The 20,425-nt window shown below is 34.7% G+C and overlaps 1 protein-coding gene across 2 annotated transcripts in view; it reads right to left on the reverse strand.

The window, feature by feature from the left end:
• Nucleotides 1–350: 350 nt before the first annotated feature.
• TSC22D2 (TSC22 domain family member 2) overlaps nt 351–20,425 on the reverse strand; it is a 54,338-nt gene continuing 34,263 nt past the window's right edge. For both annotated transcript variants that reach the window (XM_032408459.1, XM_032408458.1), the window contains 2 exons: nt 8,732–8,783; nt 351–7,770 (listed from right to left, as the gene is read on the reverse strand). In XM_032408459.1, coding sequence (XP_032264350.1) covers nt 7,510–7,770; nt 8,732–8,783 — 313 coding nt within the window. In that variant the 3' untranslated portion in view covers nt 351–7,509. The remainder of the gene's footprint in view (nt 7,771–8,731; nt 8,784–20,425) is intronic.

Genomic DNA, 20,425 nt, shown 5'->3' on the forward strand with positions numbered 1-20,425 from the left:
ATTAGCAACACAGTGCTCATTGGTGACCCTGTGAAAATGGTTTTGGGGCCCAGTGGGAGCTCCTCCCATGTCAGGCTGCGTGCAACAAGCAGTGAGTGCAAGAGGAGGAAGTGGAAAGGCGGAATAGGTAACAGAAAAAGCAAGTGGAGAGAGCACACTCCCAGTTAGGCGCAGAGGGTTACTTATTTATCATGTGTTTACATATTAAGCCTGTATAAACACTGATGCGATGAAGTCCCAGGAGAGGGGGAAGGAGAAGAAATGAAAGAGAGGGAGAGGGGAGGGGAGGAGGCCGAAAACAATGAGACCCAGAGCACCAGGGGGGACATTAGCAGAAGACAAGAAGAAAACACCTTCTATTTTATTTTATTTCTAATTTATTAATTTGTCATTACACAAACAATACATGAATGCATACTCAAAAACATCGAATATTACAGTTAAAGCTAATGCACTCCACCAAACTACTGTTAACAGTTTGGTTAGTATCCTTCCAGACCTTCTCTGTACATTTGTATAATATACAAGTAGGTACTTAAGAAGTACACTATACAGTATTTATTTTTGTGTGTGTATATATGCGTCTTAAAATCAATGGTATCATATGTATTGCATGTATTAGCCTTTATTTTCCTCCAAACTTTCAAAAAACTTATTGTATCTTCGAGATCTTTCCATGTCAGTATGTGTATGAATCTTATTCTTTTTCATTGATGCCCAGTGTTGTATATTGTTCCATCCTCTTGATGGGTATTTTGTTTTTTCCAATATTATTCTATTACAAAGGTACAATTGTACAAGCCACCCTGTGAACACAAGTATGAAAAGTGTGTTTCATTAAAAACTGGAAATGTTGGGTGACAGGGCATGTGAATTTTAAATTTTAATGGATATCATTCGACTGCCTTTAAAGGTAGCTGTGCCAATTTATACATTTACTAGCAATGTAGGATTCCTGTTTTTCTAGACCCTTGCAGCCTTGTGATTTACATATATTTTAAGTATTTGCCAATTGGATTTGAGATAGTTTCTTATTTTTTAATGTGCATTTCCTTTATTTTGCTAAGGTTGGGCATCTCTTCATAATCTTGTAAAACTTTTTGCTTATCTGCATTTTCACAGGGAGGTTTCTAAGGGATATGTAATCAAAAAGCATAAGACTTACTGCTTGTCTAGCTGGAATTAATTTTTGTGAGCTAGAGATCTAAATTCTTTTTCCCAAATGGTTATGTCATCCCAATACTATTTATTAATAATCTATTCTTCCCTTACTGATTTGAAATGTTACTTTCATCCTTTACTGAATAATAATTGTTTCTGGATTCTCAGCTCTATCAGATTTATTTTTGGCATCAGGCACCTGAGTTATTCTTAACTTGGTTCATTGAATGGTAGCTGATTTTGTCAGCCAAGATAATGAGTGTGTTGCTTATGAGACAATAGATAATATAACTCATGACACACAAATTCTATTCTAGTTAAGTTTGATTTAAATCAGTTCCATTATCTACAAACTTAGAGTATTAAAAAAATGTGTAAACTTCTTTTAGGGGACAACTCACAGGCTCAATGTAGAGATAGGAAGCTTTTCACCAAGTCCCCTCTTTCTAAAAGTATTGTTTGATGTAAAAGCTTTTTGGTGATTTAAAGTTGTTTCCTGGCAATGTCAAAGGGTTTCATGTGGCATGGCAGTATTACTGTTGATTTACATGAACCTTCCGTTCAACAGATTATATGAGGTCCACAAACTATGACATATACTTTGAATAAACAATGGCACTTTAGTTTTCTTTTACATTGGATGATAGCTCCTGGAGTGCACAAATCGTGTTCCACTTATCTTTCTATCCCCAAACATCTAGTACAGGGTGCAGCACCTGAATTGAAATAGAATTGAAGTGCATTTCAACAATGTTTCTATAAAATAAAAAATAAAACCCAAACTTCTCAAAAACAAAACCTTGAGGGGATTTACAAAGTTACACATATTTATTTTTTTCTGTCCATCAGACACCTGATTAAATTATATATTATATATTTTAGTAGAAACACTAGAGTAAGACACTGACCTGATATTATTTCATGCCAAGTGTGGGAAAAAATATTCCCTTGCTGTCCATGACGTCCTCAGGTATGATCTATCTATAGATGCGTTGCTTGCCTGTGAAATGATGATAAGAACTGTGATCTGGAAAACAGTTGGATTGCAGTGGGCAAGAATACTTTACAGTTGTTATATAGAAAGATGAAAAGGTAAAAACTTTTTTTGGGGGGGAAGTAGAAGTGTGGCATTTGCCTTGTTTTAAAATTCAGTTATTTTTATGATCTAAGCACACCTTTTCCTTCCCTCTTTCAAAGGGATAACTTTGGCTTCTGTGGGCAGTGTTAGTCCATAAATTTAGATGCTCTGTTTTATAGCTCAATCCATGACATCAGATCATGGGAAAATTCTCAAAATTGCCTGATCTATCAGTTTCCCTGGTTAGAAGATGAAAAAATAAAGCTAACTCACTAAATATGTTGAACAAATTTTATGACCAAGTAGACTGTGTCAGTGCAAAATACCAACTTCATACTTTCCTATTACCAATCCTGAAAGACTGTCTCACTTTTATTTGATGATTGTTTTTTTATTTTAAAAAAAGAGGTCTATGACCTTAACTTGCTTTGTATAATGCCTCACTTAGCAATTTTCACCTGTGAACATAGCATGTTATACCAATTGTAGCCCACTAAGGAAATCATTAAATAGCACTTGGACAGTAATATTCTCCACTGACAAAGGAATACATACATTCAAAGGACAGATCTTGCTATAGAAATTCTGCGACTTGGCATAGAAATACATGTAACAGGGATGCATCCTAGAATGCTGAAAAGGGGTAAATAGGGAGCAAATATCCGTCACTAAACAATAAATCATTAGTATTGCTAGAAAATAGAAACATGAGTTACTAGGTTTGAGGCAGGAGGTGGTGGGAGAAAAGGTTGTTTTGCTTAGGCAGCGGACTTACGGGGAAGAAAGAAGCCTTCCTGAATTGAACTGTGTCGAAGAATGAAGAAAAGTTGAAGCCAGCAAAACCTATTTTGACTTGGGTTTCAGTATCTGCAATGGGACCAGAACCCGTATTGTTCTTTTTGGGGAGGGATAGCCCTGAAAGACAGGCTTTGGACTCATGCTTCTGGGCCACTCTAATCCTAGTCACCATAAAAGCACTAAATTTGGTTGACCTATAGGGCCGAATTTATAGAGGCATAAATGTGATAGCCAGGGCTCCTCCATTCCCCTTACCCTTTTGCTGAATTCGTGAAATTCCTCTAAACAAAGACTTCCATTTCGTAGAGGTATATGGCTATTGGAAGGAAAAGTTTTGACTAAAACATTTTAAGACTTGGGGTTCTCAGATCTTTCTTTGGAAGCAGAAAAAATAGGCACCTGACGTTGGGAATGGTGTAGAAAGATCCAAGAAAAACTTCCTAATGAGCATCACAAATGTGCCTATTTATCATTTTGTAATTTTGCTTATTCATCATTTCTGGATTATTCTCTCCTAAATTATTTCTCCACTTCCAGTTTCAGCTCACCAATCTACTGCCCATCATTGATAACTAGAATGATTTATTTTTCTAAAATGCTTATCTGATCACAATCCCACTGCCTAAAATCATTCAATAAATTATTTTTGCTCTAGATGCCAACCTACTAAGGTGGATGAGTCAGCCTGCATGTCTGTCTCCTGGGAAACAATTCTGTGACTATCCAAAGAGCTTGGTTTATGCTCTCCTCTAAGCTTTTGAGCACTTTTTTCTTATCAGGTGTCACTTCTTTGAGGGAACCTTCCTTGACAAAACCATCCTTGACTGTTTTTATTATTGCATTGTACATGTTGGTTTGTGTATGACCTCAAACTGTGAATCTTTAGAGCTGGGCTTTGTCCTCTTAACAAAATTATTGAAGAGAATTGAGTCATGTCACAAAGTGCCTGCCACTGAGCCTCCTTTAAAAAAAAAAACAACTTGTGACTTAAAAATTTATTCCCCCCAAATCAACTGATATTTTATTTCTGGTTCTACAGAGATAAATTCCCATGAAGAACAGGTATTTTTGTTACTCTAATTCTAAGGACTTCCCCTCGCTCTTTTTAAAAAGGTCTAGGAGTGACTAGAGTTTGGAACTTGGAGAAACATCACAATCTCCGACCTGTGACAATTCTTTGTGAATAAAAGCAGTTATGATTACCCATCTCTGGGGACTTGATGGTAAAGCATTGTCTTAATACTTCTACTTAACTCAGAATGTAACAGAATTGGAAATACCCAGTTATTTTCAACATACAGCTAAACTAACTGCATACTTAGTATCTCATAATCCTTTTTTGGGAGGGGGCATAGCAAGCTGTAAAATCACATCATTAACTACCAAAAATAAATTTTCTTTGGGGAAAGTTAGGTTTGTATTGCAGACACATTGCCATTATCAGAAACAAAATTTTCACTTGTGATTTTCTGGTTGGCTAAAGTAAACCAACAGAAAACTTATGTGGCACCTTGGTCTATGGGCATTACACTGAGAAAATTATAGATGGCATTCCTGTAAGACTGTGCCCCCAAACTGGCATCTCAGTAAATATTCCATTATGTGGAGAAAGAGACCTTAAATCTCCTGAGGTCAAACTGAAACTTACTTACGTTCCTAAACAAACTAATCACTTGGGAGAATGTCTGATATTGTTCCCAAAACAGTGAATCTGATGCTGAAAAACAATAAGCTTTCCCACCTTTAAGTCTGTCCCTGACTTTGGAGTGGGGGCATGCCTCAGGAGAGTAGGTTTGGATGTAAAGGCTTCCTTTCACAGCTGTTTTCAGGAGTAGATACTGGGGAGGGGGATCCACAGGGAAGAGGGAGGGGAGATGGGAGAGCAAAGGACAAGCACTATTGTAATTTTGTATTTTTTGAACACTGCACCATGAGTTATTGTCTTGTATTATTAAACTGAAAAGTTTATTAATATTTAAGGCTCTTGATACATATTGCCAAATTACTTTCTAGAAGTACATGAGAAAGCTTGCCTTTTCTACATTAGGTCCTGCTATTTAAAAGATAAATGACAATTTGTTAAATATTAATTTGCATTTCTCTTAGGTTACTAGAAGCTGAAACTTGAGAAACTGCCATTTCTTCTGTGAACTACCCATAGTTTCTGTCCTGGTGGTTTTTTTAAAATGTAGAAGTAGTAATAATTGCTTTTAATTACCATTTAAAATTAATGTATCAATCATTTCCTTTCTGATTACTTTGTATTTATAAAGTGTTTTTCTATCCCAAGACCCAAAATTTGTATTTTCACAAAAATCTCAACCTTTCCTAATACTAGTTTTTCTTTGCCTGTATAAAATATCACACTGTTTGCATTTGAGGGGCATACCCGGTGAGCCCTCTGGTTAACATTCCAACATGGAAGTTTCATTTTCTAACTCATCTGTGGGTGACTCTACTTAAAATCTCACTCCACATCTATAGGACTGCTTCTTCAAGCATATGTCATTAGTTCCTTAGTTACTTCTAATGTTATTCGTTAGCATTAAAATTGTTTATATTCAATATACCAGCACAACTGGAATATAAAATATTTGGTGATCCCACATACACTCCAATTTTAGGCATTTAGTTTGTGGCTAAATCTAATGAAGTTTCAATTTTAAATAGATAAAGAACACTTATTTATCCTCTTTTAACAACACGGAGAGCTAACTATTGGTTCTCATTAACTCCTGATCAGCTAGCTGGCTATAGACACAAAGCATGTTAATTTTCTACAGGCACCTTTCTGAATTCAAGTAAAGTTTTGGTAGACAAGGATTTTACTTAAATGTCACTGACATAATATGAATCTTGAGTACAAATATTGCTCACCATTCTTGCATTCTTTAAATTATTTTACTTTGAAAATTTAAGAACTATCATTAAGTCATTAATAACACAGGTTTTCATTTAAGGAATATCTGAACTGTGAAAATACAAATCTAATCAAATTAAATTTTGAACACATATAGAGCCAAATATTTCAACAAAACTGCAGTTTAATTTCAGAAAATGTGTTAAAATATATATTTATACATCAATTTCTGACATACACTTAATGTGTTAGTATACACAAAATGATGCTTTCTTTTGAAACTGTATTTATGAAATGTACATTTTAATTTAAATACTCAGTATACACTGCACTTAATCTGCATGTTGCATTTATTAAATACATTAAAATCTGCAATGTAACAAAACGTTTTCTGCATACGAAATTCAAAACACCATTTTAAATGAACAAAAGATGGCTCACTTCATTTTTTTTTTTTTTTTTACAACTAGTGTATATAGTACACTAGCTCAGCTCCACCATACTACCTGTTCGTTTTTATTTGACATTGTTCACAGACTAGTACATATTACAATAAGAGTGCTGGATAAAAACATGAGGTACGAAAGTGGTTCAAAGATTATAGGTCATGCAGATCATGCTAGACAGCAAAGAAAATTGTGACCGAGAAAACACTAAATAAAAATACATAAAGAATGTGCATTATAAAAAAAACTCCATTACACAGCTTTGCTTCTTTGGTTACAAAGTAGGTTGAACAATTTCACAGCTTTTTATTCCCACCCGAAAAAAGAAAGTCATACGAAATGTCAAAAAGCAGAGGAATCGTGGCAATTTCTCTATTAGAAAGTAGAAACAAATGAACAAAGTTTTCTTCATCAAAATAGCCCAATTATTTATTATATCACAATAACTGGTGACTACCTGTACAGTTGCACTATGTTCTTCATACTTACACTATACAAAATTTACATTCAAGCTGGGTCTTTACTACTGAAAATAAATACCGAAGGTAAATTGCCATTAGTGTTAGAAATATGCCAGGATTCTTTTGTTCAATTATTGCCTAAACGTTTCTATTAAATGCAATCCTGTCTTTCAAATCCTTTACTGATACTTATAATTATTCAAAAAAATTAAAAAAGTTCTGTGACATTGTTCATGTACATTATGAAAATAGCAGCCCTGTAATAAATAAAACACAAATAAATGAAAACTTACGTAGGCAAATGTTACTGATATTGAAAGAAAAGTGGCTCTTTAGATGAACTGTTATTTATAATGTGATAGGAAGGCTCAGGGTAAATCCATGGATAATAGGAAAAACGGGAGAGCCACCAAAGCTCTTAAAAGACCCCACTCATGCGCACCAGGTAAAATGCAGACTTTGCTTGCTTTAATAAACCCCATCTATTATTCTCCTTGTGTACTGATGACATGAAACTGGACATCAACAATGCTGCATGACATCTCAAAGGGAGGAAAAGCTCCTGCAGAATGATTGTCTAATACTGAAAAGGCCAAACACACAACCGAAGCATGGCTACTTGCTTTCGTATAAAGTGGAAAGAATACCAGTGGCACACAAGGATAGATTGCTTTCAGTTTTTTTTCTTAATGAGGCAAGAAAGCTTTATGCTGAGGAGACATTCGGCTGCTGTGGAGGTTGCGTTGGCTGCGGAGGCTGTGCTATCACTGCTTGCTGCTGAGAAGTGCTACCAGGATTGGCCTGTTGGGCTGGGAGTTGGGATAACTGATCATTGTTTGAAAGAGATTTTAACAGTGCATTTTCTCGTTCAAGTAAAGAGTTTCTTTCAACTAATTCTTTTATTTGTTCCTTTAGAACTTCCACTTCTTCTCTTACTGCATACATCAAATGGCTTTTCACCAGATCCTGTGAAAAACAAAATTAGCAATGTCAAAAAGAGTGAAAGAGAAAGGTGTTGCTATTTGGTTCTGGCCTACCTGGTGCCTTATTAAATACGAGGCATTTTTATATTAGTTTTCCTGCTCTTGCTTTTACTAGTTCTACTGTATCTTGACTGGCCCTAAGGGAGGTTAAGGGTGGAAAAAAACCCAGTTTCCACCTAGGCAGCAAGCCCAGGATTTCTTTTCAAAGTTTGGAGTGATTTCCAAAAATATTAGGTACCTTATATTGTCAATTACAAGCTCAGAATTAAAAAAAAAGTTTAAAATCACATGCTTAGAGGTTAGACCAAGAGAACAAAGGATATTAAACTGATATTAAACTAGTTATAGCATTTCTTGAAGAGAGAAAGTGACCTACAATTTCCAACTCTAAAACCCTAAAGAAAAATAGTTTGTGACTAATGGTCCTTATATAGTTTTAATAAGCCTTAATCAAAATATTTTATATAATACGAACAGAATATCTCTAAGGGAACAAAAAATTGACAGTAATAGCAGAAATCAGAAAAAGATTCAACAAGTTCTATTTATTAGAGTGACTAAAACAGCATTTATAAAAACGAAGGGTTCCAGCTAAAGTTCTCATTTTAATACTCTTTGCTTATAAACTATTTTTGATGCTGAAATACTTGAAGGCACATAATGCATTCTGATTATGTATGCCCCTCAAAATGGCCCTGATTTATCAATGGTAATGCATGAAATGTGAGATGTCCAAATGGGGGGAAATATTAACTCCACTGGTATTTCCAGACTAAAAATTCTCTATATTCTAGCATCTTCAACTAAATCTGATTATCAAAAAATATACGTTGGTTATCTTGTTTTAAAGAAATTAGGTGTTTGTTTTTTTAGAATTGATAAAAACCAAATGCTTCCTACAACCAACAACCTATGAAATGAGAGAACTATAAACTTTTACTTACCATTGCTTGTTCTATTTTGTTGTCAATGGCTACACCACCTCCCCCAGATGCACTGGAAAAAATTAGAGTATTTCATTAAATTATTCTAAAAACGGAACCTTCTTTCTAACTCTTAAAATAAAAACATTTGTTTTACCAAAACCAAAAATAGTAACTTAAAATAGCTTATTAAGTCTATTCTCATAATTTCAGTATACTCAAAGCTCTTATTTTGAAAATGAGGGATCTCAGTAAATAGAAGACTTCCAAAAATCCTTTGTAGTGCCAACATTTCTAATTTCCCTATGACATACATATGCTACTTTAAAAGCAACTCCCAATTCTATTCAGGAGCTCTTAACTCCGTGAACTTTTAAAAAGATACCTTTTGAATGAGCAGTACACTCTCTCCATCTTTTAAACTTCTTCATTTACCAATTACATATTCTAATTGACGTTCATGTGGAAATTCTAGTGGTCACTTATTGCATTAAAATTCAGATGATGACTTTCCTCTATAGGTTTTACTTCTGGTTTAAAAATTTCTAGAACCAGCTTCTAAAGGGCCTTTGGGCAAATGATACTTGCAGGGTTGGTTAACACCAATCTCAACATTCTGGCAAATCTTCATACTTTCATTGTAGGTTACTAGCTGGCAAAAATCACCTACAAAGGTATGTTGTTTAGACCAGTTTTTCCTGGAAATATTTGCAAGTAGTCTAGCTAGTAAGGATATCCCAAGTTCAACTATCACTTTAGCATCTGTATGATAATAACAGAAGGTTCAATAATTGTCCCCTTAAACAGTAAGAATAGTGAATATCTATATCCTTTTCTTGGCATTTTTGTAAATTTTGAAGAACAGTTATTAGATTTTCTTGTAAAGACAAATCTGATCATTTTAATCTATTTTATCAATACAAAAAGAGGTCTTTAAATAACTGATATCAAACTTTGCAAAATACTCTTCATAAAGTATATTCTATCTAAGAAAATTTAGGTGCTAATATATTTGAAGGCTATTCTATTTTAGATGATGTGGGCCCTCAGACTGCTATATATCGAGGCGCAGGAATATCCTGTCTTAGGTGGTGGTGCCTTTTACACTGTAATCTAAGTAGATCTGGTTATAATCCTGGTTCTGCTACTCACTACCTGTGTGACCATCAGCACATCAAGTACTTAATTTCCCTAGACCGGTTTCCTCATGTGTAAAATGAAGGGGTCGGGTCAATGCCTCAGTGGACTTCCTACTTCTAAATCCTTGCATCAATACACAGAAGACACAAACTTGTTTATCTGAGCATTAGTCACATTAATTACAGCATACACCTTTCCTTCTTGCTGCTGCTATTTCTAAGATGAAAACAGATTTTATATACCTAATAACTAGAAAGGATATATAGATCATTAATAAATACTTATATATGTTAGGCTTTAAATGCTTGTAGAGCTGTGCAAAACAAAGTATGGCTATATGTAACTAGAAACTATAGAACAACTATATAAACCGTAAGGCTTTGGTGTAAAGTTCAGTTCGGACACCACGTGGATATGTTCACCAAATACCGGCTGCAATTTGCAAAAAAGACGGTGCCAGGCATTGAGATTAGTTTGTCTGACCATCCTAGATTATACTCTCAATATTTTTTATTTCTATGCCAATAAGGAAAAAGTGAATTAGTTTTAGTCATTTCTTGATGTAAATACATTCAATTCTTTTAACACGTTTTAAATAGAACACCTTAAATGCTAACTTTAACGCCAGTTTTATATATTAACAAGCAACCAAAACAAAAAATAAACCCCTAACCCTTAACAAGGGTTTATTACTTTTTTTTATGATTAAAATAATATTGGTAAGTTTCCAAACCATTCCCCTTAGGCTAAGGAACAGTAATTAGCATCCTATTCTTTGTTGATATAATAAACTCTAATCCTGACTCAGACCTCTTTTACAGCAATGAAGGAATAGGTTTGCAAAGTATAAATGGATCATACTGAAGATCTGTGTTTCTTAAAAAGTATTAATAACCCAATTTTGTTAAGCATTTTACTTAAACAATTAAATCAGTCAGATACAATTACTATCACTACAGCGATTTCTGGCTATTTTGAAGGCTGTTTTTTATATAACCTATGGCAGTGGTTCTCAAACTTTAGCATGCACCAGTCATCTAGAGGTCTAAAAACAGATGGCTGGGTTTCGCCTCAGTTTCTGATTTAGAAGGTCTGGGGTGGGGCCCAGGAATTTGCATTTCTAACACGTTTCCTGGTGATGCTGATTCTGCCACCTGACAGACCATACTTTGAGAACCAATGGCTTACAGATGAAAGCTGTAAGAGAAAGAATAAAGAAACTTAATCCTATTTTAAAAACTTCTTAACCCAGAATACAAAACTTTTTACCCTTCGTGACTTTGACCCCTGGCTTCTATGGTCTCCTTTCTTCTCACACTCCATCTGGCCTATTGTGTTATTACATTATTGTGTGTCTTACATTGACTATTTACAGTCTGTGAAACCTAGATTCTCTCAGGTTTCCATGGCTTTGCAGAACTGCTCCCTCAGCTGCAAATGCTCATGGTTCCAATTCATCTGGCTATCTTTTACTTGTTCCTTAAGATGCTCCAATGCCACGTCTCCTGTAATGCCTTCTGATTTCCTAAGGTAGAACCAGTTATTCCATCTCTCCTGTGGTTCACAAACTTTTCATACTGCATAACCAGGAAAGCAGAATAGCAAATTCCAGCTCCTCCAAAAATTCACTGTGTGAATTCTGGAAAACTATTTAGCCTTTCTAGACCTCAGGTTTCTCATCTAAAATAAGGGTTATATACCTCAATTCATAAAACTCCTGTGAGGATTAAAGGAGTTTAAATACTACTACATCTGTAACTCTATCAGACTGAGTTCCTTGAGAGAGGTTCCTCATCTCCACCCACTGTGAAGAAGTGAACACAGTGCTTGGCACGTGAGAGCTCAAAAGCGAATTGAAAGAGTCTGAAAGAGTCAATATGACAGCCATTAGATTTGAAACAATTACTGGTTTATATTAGAAGGCCATTAAAATATTTTGAGTTTGAATAAATTCATAGTTCTCAAAGTATGGTTACTGGACCAGCAGTAGCAGCATCACCTGGGAACTTGTTAGAAATGGAAATATTTGGGTCCACCCCAGACCTACTGAATTACATACTCTTGAGGTGGGATCCTGGAAATCTATTTTAATAACTCCTCCAGGTGACTGATAGAAACTGAAGATTGAGAAACTGATTTATAATAAGGATATCAATATGGTAGTCTTAAATAAGCAAATAAGAGGGTATTCTATTTCAGGATCCTTGAACATGGTTTAAGAATATTATTTCAAAGAGGGTAAGAAGTTGTCTTCTGTTGTGTTCAAAGTCAACATAGTGGTTTGGGGTTCACACTCTTAAAAATGAGAACGATCAACCGAAGCAGAATGAAAAATTTTCCTTTATTTGCTTCCTTGACCTAATGTTAAAGTTTTATGCCTTGTTTTCTTTTTTATTATTGCATTCACCACCCTATAACCTGATGGTTAACTTAAGTTCCTAAGACTTTGTAACTATTCTGGTAAACTATAAGTGCTATATAAAGGCAAGGGATAATTTGTAAAAAGAAACATTGTTTGATATAGGTCACTCTTTTAGTATAAAAACATACCATGATTAGTATTTACTAGATGAATTAAGAATTGTGGTTATGGAGGAAATGAACAGAAATATAGAACTGTAGGGGAAAAAGACAACAAGCATATAGCTACAGTATTTTTATATGAATTTTTATATGAATTTTTTTTTTTACTAGAATTACAGCCTCCCAAAGAAGGAAATGAGCTTGAATTTAGTGTTTTTTTTTCTTTTTTAAAGATTTTATTTATTTATTTGACAGAGAGAGCAAGAGAGCAGAAGCAGGAGGGGGAGTAGGAGAGGGAGAAGCAGGCTCCGCGCCAAGCAGGGAGCCCGATACAGGGCTTGGTCCCAGCACCGTGAGATCATGACCTGAGCCGAAGGCAGACGCTTAACCATCTGAGCCACGGAGGTGCCCCTAGTGTTTTTTCTTATTATTTTATTTATTTATTTTTTTTAAGTAATCTCTACACCCATTGTAGGGCTTGAACTCACAACCCTGAAATCAAGAGTCACACACCCACTGACTGAGCCAGCCAGGCATCCCTGAATTTAGTGTCTAAATAAAGTCAGATCGCATAAATCTTTTGCCTTTTACAATCACATTCACAGGAAAAATAAAACCCAATGTATCAAGGTACAGTAAGATAGCTTGGCTTTCAATGCTGTTCATTTTAAAATTCATCCCAGGTGGCTCCCCACACCATAGTTTTTCTTCCCAGACCTCCTTCCTCTTATCTCAATAGATCACTTGGCAACCTCACTGAGAAGAGGCCAGATATGAACCTCTGGCTTCACAAATTCCCTACATTTTCATCTTTCTTAAAAGGCTGTTTCATTCATGCTCTCAGCTCAACGACTTTGTACAAAACATCTCCAGTCTCTCCTCTCTAAAAATTAAAATCCATGAAGGTGAGGTTAGGCTAACTTGATCTCACTTAAAAAACAAAAACAAAAACAAAACAAAAACAAAAAAAACCTCTTTATGAGAAATCAACTTAAAATTTTATCTTCATTAATGTGGACAGAGACATCATGGCTACTTGTTTAAAATAAAAATAGAGCAAATTTCCTTTCTTACATTTTTACTACTTTGTCTTTCTTCTGTTCTCCCCTCAACACAAATGCTAATTAACAAAGCAACAAGGTAGAGGAAAAGAACACTTAAATGATTACCCACTTTTGCAGGTACACATTACTTAGCGAGTCCTTACTGCAAGTTTGAGAAACAATCTCATCTTACAGTTGAGGAAACTGAAGCCAAGTAACTGACTCAAAGCACAATGCTAGAGACAGAACTGAAACCTAGACTTAATGTCAAAACACATGCTTTTTCTACCTTAACAGTAAGACTGTGTGGAAGCAATAAGCAACTATCTATAACAACCTAAGAGAAATGCAGACTTATGTATGTTATGAAGAGTGCTTTAACTATGTACCAAATGTCATTTGTGAAACCATAAGCATGGATCCAAAATTAAATTATGTGCACAATATGTCATTTATCTTATCTAGCACATTCCTAGAAGAGGTTGAGCTCTGAGAACAAGGGAGGTAACTTCTTGGAAAAGGCTCTGTGATCTTCAGACAGCCAGTATAGTATAGTTTACCTATTTGCTAAGAACTAAAATGTTCTTTTGGTCTGTTAAAAAGCTGAAGATATTTTAAAATTATATGTATCTATATGCAGAGTATTTAAAAAATTACCTTCTTTTGCTAAAAGACCCTTCTAACTTTCTGTGTTGAGTCACAATCACAATTAAAAATCCACTACAGGAATTCCCCAAATTATAAAATCAAATCTTTTATAATAACTTTGATTGAGCTGGCAAATCTGATATACTTATGTTCAAGCCCCCTTACCCAAACAAGGTAAAAATGATTCTTCATAAACTCACAAGTGGAAGCTACAATCTTTCTTAGAGGCCAGTCTTCAGGAATCACATACTGTTTCTAGTAAATAATGTACAACCTTCATTCCCCCCCTTCCCCTGCCAATAAACTCTAAAATAACATAATTATTACTAAAATGGATTAATCCTAACCTAGGTAACATTTGGCCTCTTTTCTTTTTTATTTTTTTTAAAGATTTACTTACTCACTTTAAATAGAGCTGGGCGGGGGAGAGAATCTCAGCAGACTCCATGCCCGGGGCAGAGCCCGACGTGGGGCTTGATCCCACAACCCTGAAATCATGACCTGAGCCAAAATCAAGAGCTGGGTACTCAACCAACTGAGCCACCCAGGTGCCCCTACATTTGGCCTTTTTTCTAAGAAACACATATTTTGTTTTTTAGAAACTATTAAGTTGCTAATAGCAAAAAAAGTAAATCTAATGAATGTACAGCTCAGCAAGCCTATAAAAGTTAAACAGAAAAAAATGCATCACTCTTCTGTAAGAGGAATTTTAAAAATATTTACAGCTTAACATTTAAGTGCAAATAACAGCCCTCCTTCTAAAAAAGAGCCAAAATAGATACAATTCAGGTAAACTTATTCTATGGCCAAATGCAAACTTCTGTGTTTAGCAATAAAACTATCAAAGTTAACAGTAAATTAAGCTAAGAACTAAAAATTTTATGTGTTCTAATTACTGACCATAAGTTCTCTATGTAAAAACAAAAAATCTGTTTAATTTCATGATTAAATTCATAAAAAGGCCCATGAAGATTTTTATTAATAACACAAAATAAGTGATTTTTGTGAATGATAAAAGCTATTATTCATGATAAACAAGCAGGTAAAATGGCTACTCACAAAACTCAATGTTATTATTTTCTCAAATAACCAGTCTCACAATGGTGCAAAAAACCAAAACAAAACAAAAAAAACTTTTAACCAAGGAACAATTAAAAACCCAGTTAAATATTTACATAAAGATTGATATTTGCTTTTAGCATCTACAGAAACCAATTATATCCTTAGCATATTTTACATTCATCTAATTAATTTAAGGTAAAAATCCTGGCCAGAAATGAATATTTAAAGAGTAAAAAAGGATACATGCTATGGATTATACCAATGTCAATTTCCTGGCTTTAGACCTTTCGCTACAGCCATGTAAGATGTTACCACTGCAGGAAGGGGGCAGGGGACAGGACACACACAACTGGGTGAAGGGGTACATGAGGCCTCCCTATACTTTTTTCTTTACAACTTCTTATGAATCAATAATTATTTCAAAATAAAAGTTAAAGAAGATACATGCATGTGGTAAAAAATAAATACAAAGAGTATACATAAAAAGGTATACAATAATACAAAGTCCCTCTCCTACCTCAGACCCCTTTTGTCCAGAGTCAACCATATCATCTGTATTAATGGCCTTTTAAAAAGTCCACTTAGGAAGAATGTCTGTAATACTTTGGAGAAGCTTAACTAGATGCCTCAAAATATAGAAAAATAAAGAACTCCTTCAATAATTTCACTAAAATACAAAGTACTTCTAGAAATCTATTAAGACTAGAACTCCAATTAGAAAAATGGGTAGATTTCACATGGATAATCCACAAGACATGAAAAAAACCCAGGCTCTCATTCATAATAAAAATACAGATTAAAACTATAATGTAACACCATTTCCCTAAACAGACTGTCAAACATACTAAAATTTAATACACTGTTAGTGAGGCTGTGGGAAACGGGCCTTCTCATATGGTGCGGATTTAAGTTGTACACTGGTATAACCGTTACACAGAGCAATCTGGTTATATCACAGTTTTACACATACATACATTCTCACTCACTCTTATTTATTTACTATTTGAGTCGGCAATCCTACTTGTGGGAATTTATCCTATATTTCTACATACATGGGATAGAATATATTTACAATGCTACTCATTATAGCACTGTTTAAAACAGCAAGATTTCTAATAATCAACATGGAACTGATTAAATAAGTCATGGTATAGCCATTTATTCAATTGAATACTACCCATCTATAAAAGACGACCCTACAAAGATGCTTTTCTGTGTACTGAGATGGGAACAATGTACCCTGGAGATCTTTAAAAGTAAAGGTGCAGATGTATGTACATTACCACTGTATGAGGGTGATATAGATACAGTATTTGCTTGCATATGCGTAAAGAAACTGGAAGAATACACACATACAAACTAAGAAAGTGGTTATCTGTCTGGGAAGGCAGGCAGATGGGGGACAGAGATGGAATACTTTCATTGCACTTTGGAGAATACTGAGAAACAAAACAAAAAACAAAAAAACCAACCACATTCCAAAATGAAAATGACTCATGGAAGAGTTATTACCCTGTACAGTGTGAACTTAAGACATGAACAAATAGCAGACAGGAAACAGAAAAGAAAAAAAGGAGGGAAGAGGAGCCAACAACTTCATTTTCCTTAGGAACTACTTCATTCTAGAAGATCAGTACTTTGTTTAACATTCAAAACAACAATATAAGTGATATCTGTGATTTGTAAAATTTATTTCTTCAGCTTAGGGTGAATAATAATCACTTAAAAAGTATCATATAAATAATGTTTATAACTCTTAATATAGCTATTTCTGTTCAAAATGATTCTGGTAAGAAAAAATAAAAGTCTGTGATAAACATCTTTGATATACTAATATTAACTTTACCTTCTTTTTCTAGATCTCTTTACATTTAGATATCTTTACATTTCCAAGTGAGGGTATCTTGAGGGAGTTATTTTAGTATTAGGCAGTAAAATTCTGATCGTTTTTTCCTCATAGAGTCACTGTAAGGAAACAATTTAAAAACTAGCCAAACTAAAATTCTTTCTATCAAAACACTCAAGATGGAAGATGTAAAAATTCAGTCTTGAAAAACTGGAGAATAATACAAAAGTGAAATATGCACAGCAATTTTACCATTACAATCCAAATATTTCAAATAAACTAAAAAAGTTTAGTATTCTTATTTCAAGTTAAATACTTAAATGTAAAAAAAATCGTATCTACTTAAAGGCAGATGAGCTTATGCACTAGCTAGTTATTTTTTATTAGACTAACATTAGGCAAGGTTTGACAGGATGAAAAAGTTATTTTCTTCCTTTGAGTCAGGACTGAAATAAGAAAGGGTGTGAGAAAGGGGTAGGAGGAGAGCGGCATTTTCCTGAATGTTGGAGTGCTTACATTTAGAGCAGGCTCTCTTGAAAGAGCCTGCATTGTACTACTTAGCCAGCAGCAATAGGTAATTTGATGATAGGATAATTCATTACTGATTGAAAATGAAGGGTGTATATCAAGGGGCTTAAGCCCAAATTAAAAATTTGACACTACAGTCCTTATTACTTTAATTTACTTCCTGGAGACTGGGAAAACAGTATATGATTGACAATTATCTAGACTGAGATGTATACTAGCACCTAAGAGTAAAAAAGGGGAGACAGCTTAGAAAGGATTTCAAATGTTGCCAACTGATGTCTAGCTCAGAATACCTTACAAAAATAATGTAACTATACTGAAAGGGAATAAAGTGGATGTAATCCTATATATTCATTCTAGATATTCTAAAACCATTCTTTTAGTCTGCTGGAATAGAAGCTGATGGTTAACCAACTTCTGAAAACATCAGAATTAACAAATTAAGTATACCTTAATCTAGCAAAAGGTTTATGTTTTTCAACCATCTTTCATAGAAAGGTGGAAAATTTAAATAGAAAAAGAGAGAAAAACTCAATAAAAATTCTTAATATGAACGAAGACATTAAAAACACAGAAGAGTTCAAATTACCTCAGCTGTGTTAAGAAAAGGATAAAGATTAACAAAGGCCTTCCAGGGAAGGGACTATGTTTAACAGTCATTTTGTAGTAAAGATCAATTCTCCTTTAAAAGGCTAATAACAGCATTCCTTCCTTTTGATTATGAAGAAATAATAGCACTTTCATCACCTAAGGAAATTTTCATGGTGTAAGTGTATGAAAATGAACAAAACTGGAGAAAGAACATGATAGAAAAGAATGTCAAGGGAAATCAAAACAAAAACTTAACACTCTTAAGATATGCATTTCATTTCAGAGACCAACAACAAGCATTGAATTAACTTCACCCAGCGGTGGGCCTATTATAAAAACAACCTTTTTATATAGCTAAATCCACCTAACATGTCTCTCTTTTTCTTTTAATCCACCTAACATTTCTAGAAGTAATTCAGAATTCTTTAGCAATGACATAAAAATGGGTCAAAGGAAAAAAAAAATCAGAACTAGCTTACTAATTTATTTCTAATGCCAACATTTACATTATTCCCTCCCATTCCAAATGCCTGCTCAACTTTTAAAATGGATATCCTAAACTCCTTGAGACTGTGTAGTTTATTCTCACTCTCTTTGCTCATACTGTTTTTCATTCTCTAAATATTTCTGTGGAAATTCTACCATTCTTTTATAGGTTTCAGCTCAATTATTTTCTGTAAAGGCTAGTTTTCTGACCCTTCCAGAAGTAGTATAGTAAGTCATGCCCCACACTACCCTTATAGCTCTAACCACGTTACCTATCATAGGCTGTGTTTTAATAGCTGCATCCTACCAGACAAAACTCTATGTGCTATACAAAATCTATCAAGGGCCAGCAGCCACCTACTAAAGGATGCTGTAGAAGCCTGGATTCACAAATTGTATAGTTGGAATTTGAGTCCTAAATATATCACTTAATACATTTGCCTCTGGGGTTTCTTTCTCCAGCTATAACATAAGCTAGCCATACTACATCACCTCCAAAGCCATTTCCCAAGCCTAATGGCAAAACTGACTTTTCCCAAAGCAGTCCTTGGTATCTTATGGACGTGGGTAATGCTAGCATTTTAACTAAACTCAAAACAAATTAATTGGAGAAATAGTTCTTAATCTCATTCCTCATTTTCAGTCAAACTAAACTTGCCATATCTTCTTGCTGCCTAATATCTAATTCATACATCTAGGTAATCCAAATTTGCCTCTAATTTCCTACATAGCCAAATCTCAGTAACATTTATCTTTCTATGACACTAATAAAAAAATGATAATTTCTCATCTGTCTCCTCTGCACAATGCCCAACACTCAATGAACACTGGCTGGAAGAGTACGAAGTTAGATGATGTCCATCAGTGGGAAGATCACTAGATATGGAAATAGCAGATACATGTTGCAGCTTGGCCTCACCTCAGATTTGCTGTTTCCTGAGGCAAGTTACTCTCACTGGGCTTTTTTCCTTCATCATTTAGTTTCAAAGGCTTTTATGGAACTTAGTGTAAGCCTTGAATGTGGGCTTTTTTGGGGCACGTATGTGTGGTGGGGATGGGGATTGGTGAGAAGGAAAGATAACACTCAATACGAGTCTTAAAAAAAAAAACAAAAAGAATTACCTAAGCAAGCAAGGAGTGGGGAGATTATCAGGACACTGCAAAATGCTTGGTCACAGGCATTAAAGCAAGGAAAAATGAAATTGTTTTTACAATTGAAGTGGAGAATCTATGAGAGATCAGGGTGGGGGGGTAATAAAGGAAAAGGGACTCACCTATAACAAAGAAAATATCAAGGATGGCTGGAGTTTTTTTTAGCTTGGAGTAATTAGGAGTGGGGAGATGGTTTATGTGTCACAGGAAGGCCGCTAGATTTTAGGGGGCAGGGAACGAGTGGAAGAGGAACCTAAGAATAAAGGTGAGAAAATGAGAAATTTAAGTTTCACTTGGGACTGTTGAATTCTGAGACATCTGGGATATAGATTCTAGTGGAGAAATATAGAAAGAAGGTTGCTGGAAATAGGTATTTAGAACTCTAGAGTAATCTCTGGCCTAGAAGTCTAGATTTGAGAGCTGCTGGAATGTGGTCGGTAAAGCAAAACTGTGAGAGATGAGCTTGCTTAAGTAGGAAGAAGACAAATGACATTAACTACTGAAGAGTTAACAAAAGATGGGGGCTCAGGAAGAAACTACCCTTCTTGGGAAAGCTAATTATTTCTTTCATGGAATGGCCTCACATTTGCTTCTTCTATCTCCAGCATTATGTATACTATTTTTTTCAACTTAACAGTTCTTGAAAAAATCCTTTCAATCCCATTTCCACAATGAGGCCTAACCAAATGAGTGAAA

This window comes from Phoca vitulina, unplaced genomic scaffold, assembly GCF_004348235.1.
Source record: "Phoca vitulina isolate PV1807 unplaced genomic scaffold, GSC_HSeal_1.0 scaffold10, whole genome shotgun sequence".
Lineage (NCBI taxonomy): Eukaryota > Metazoa > Chordata > Mammalia > Carnivora > Phocidae > Phoca > Phoca vitulina.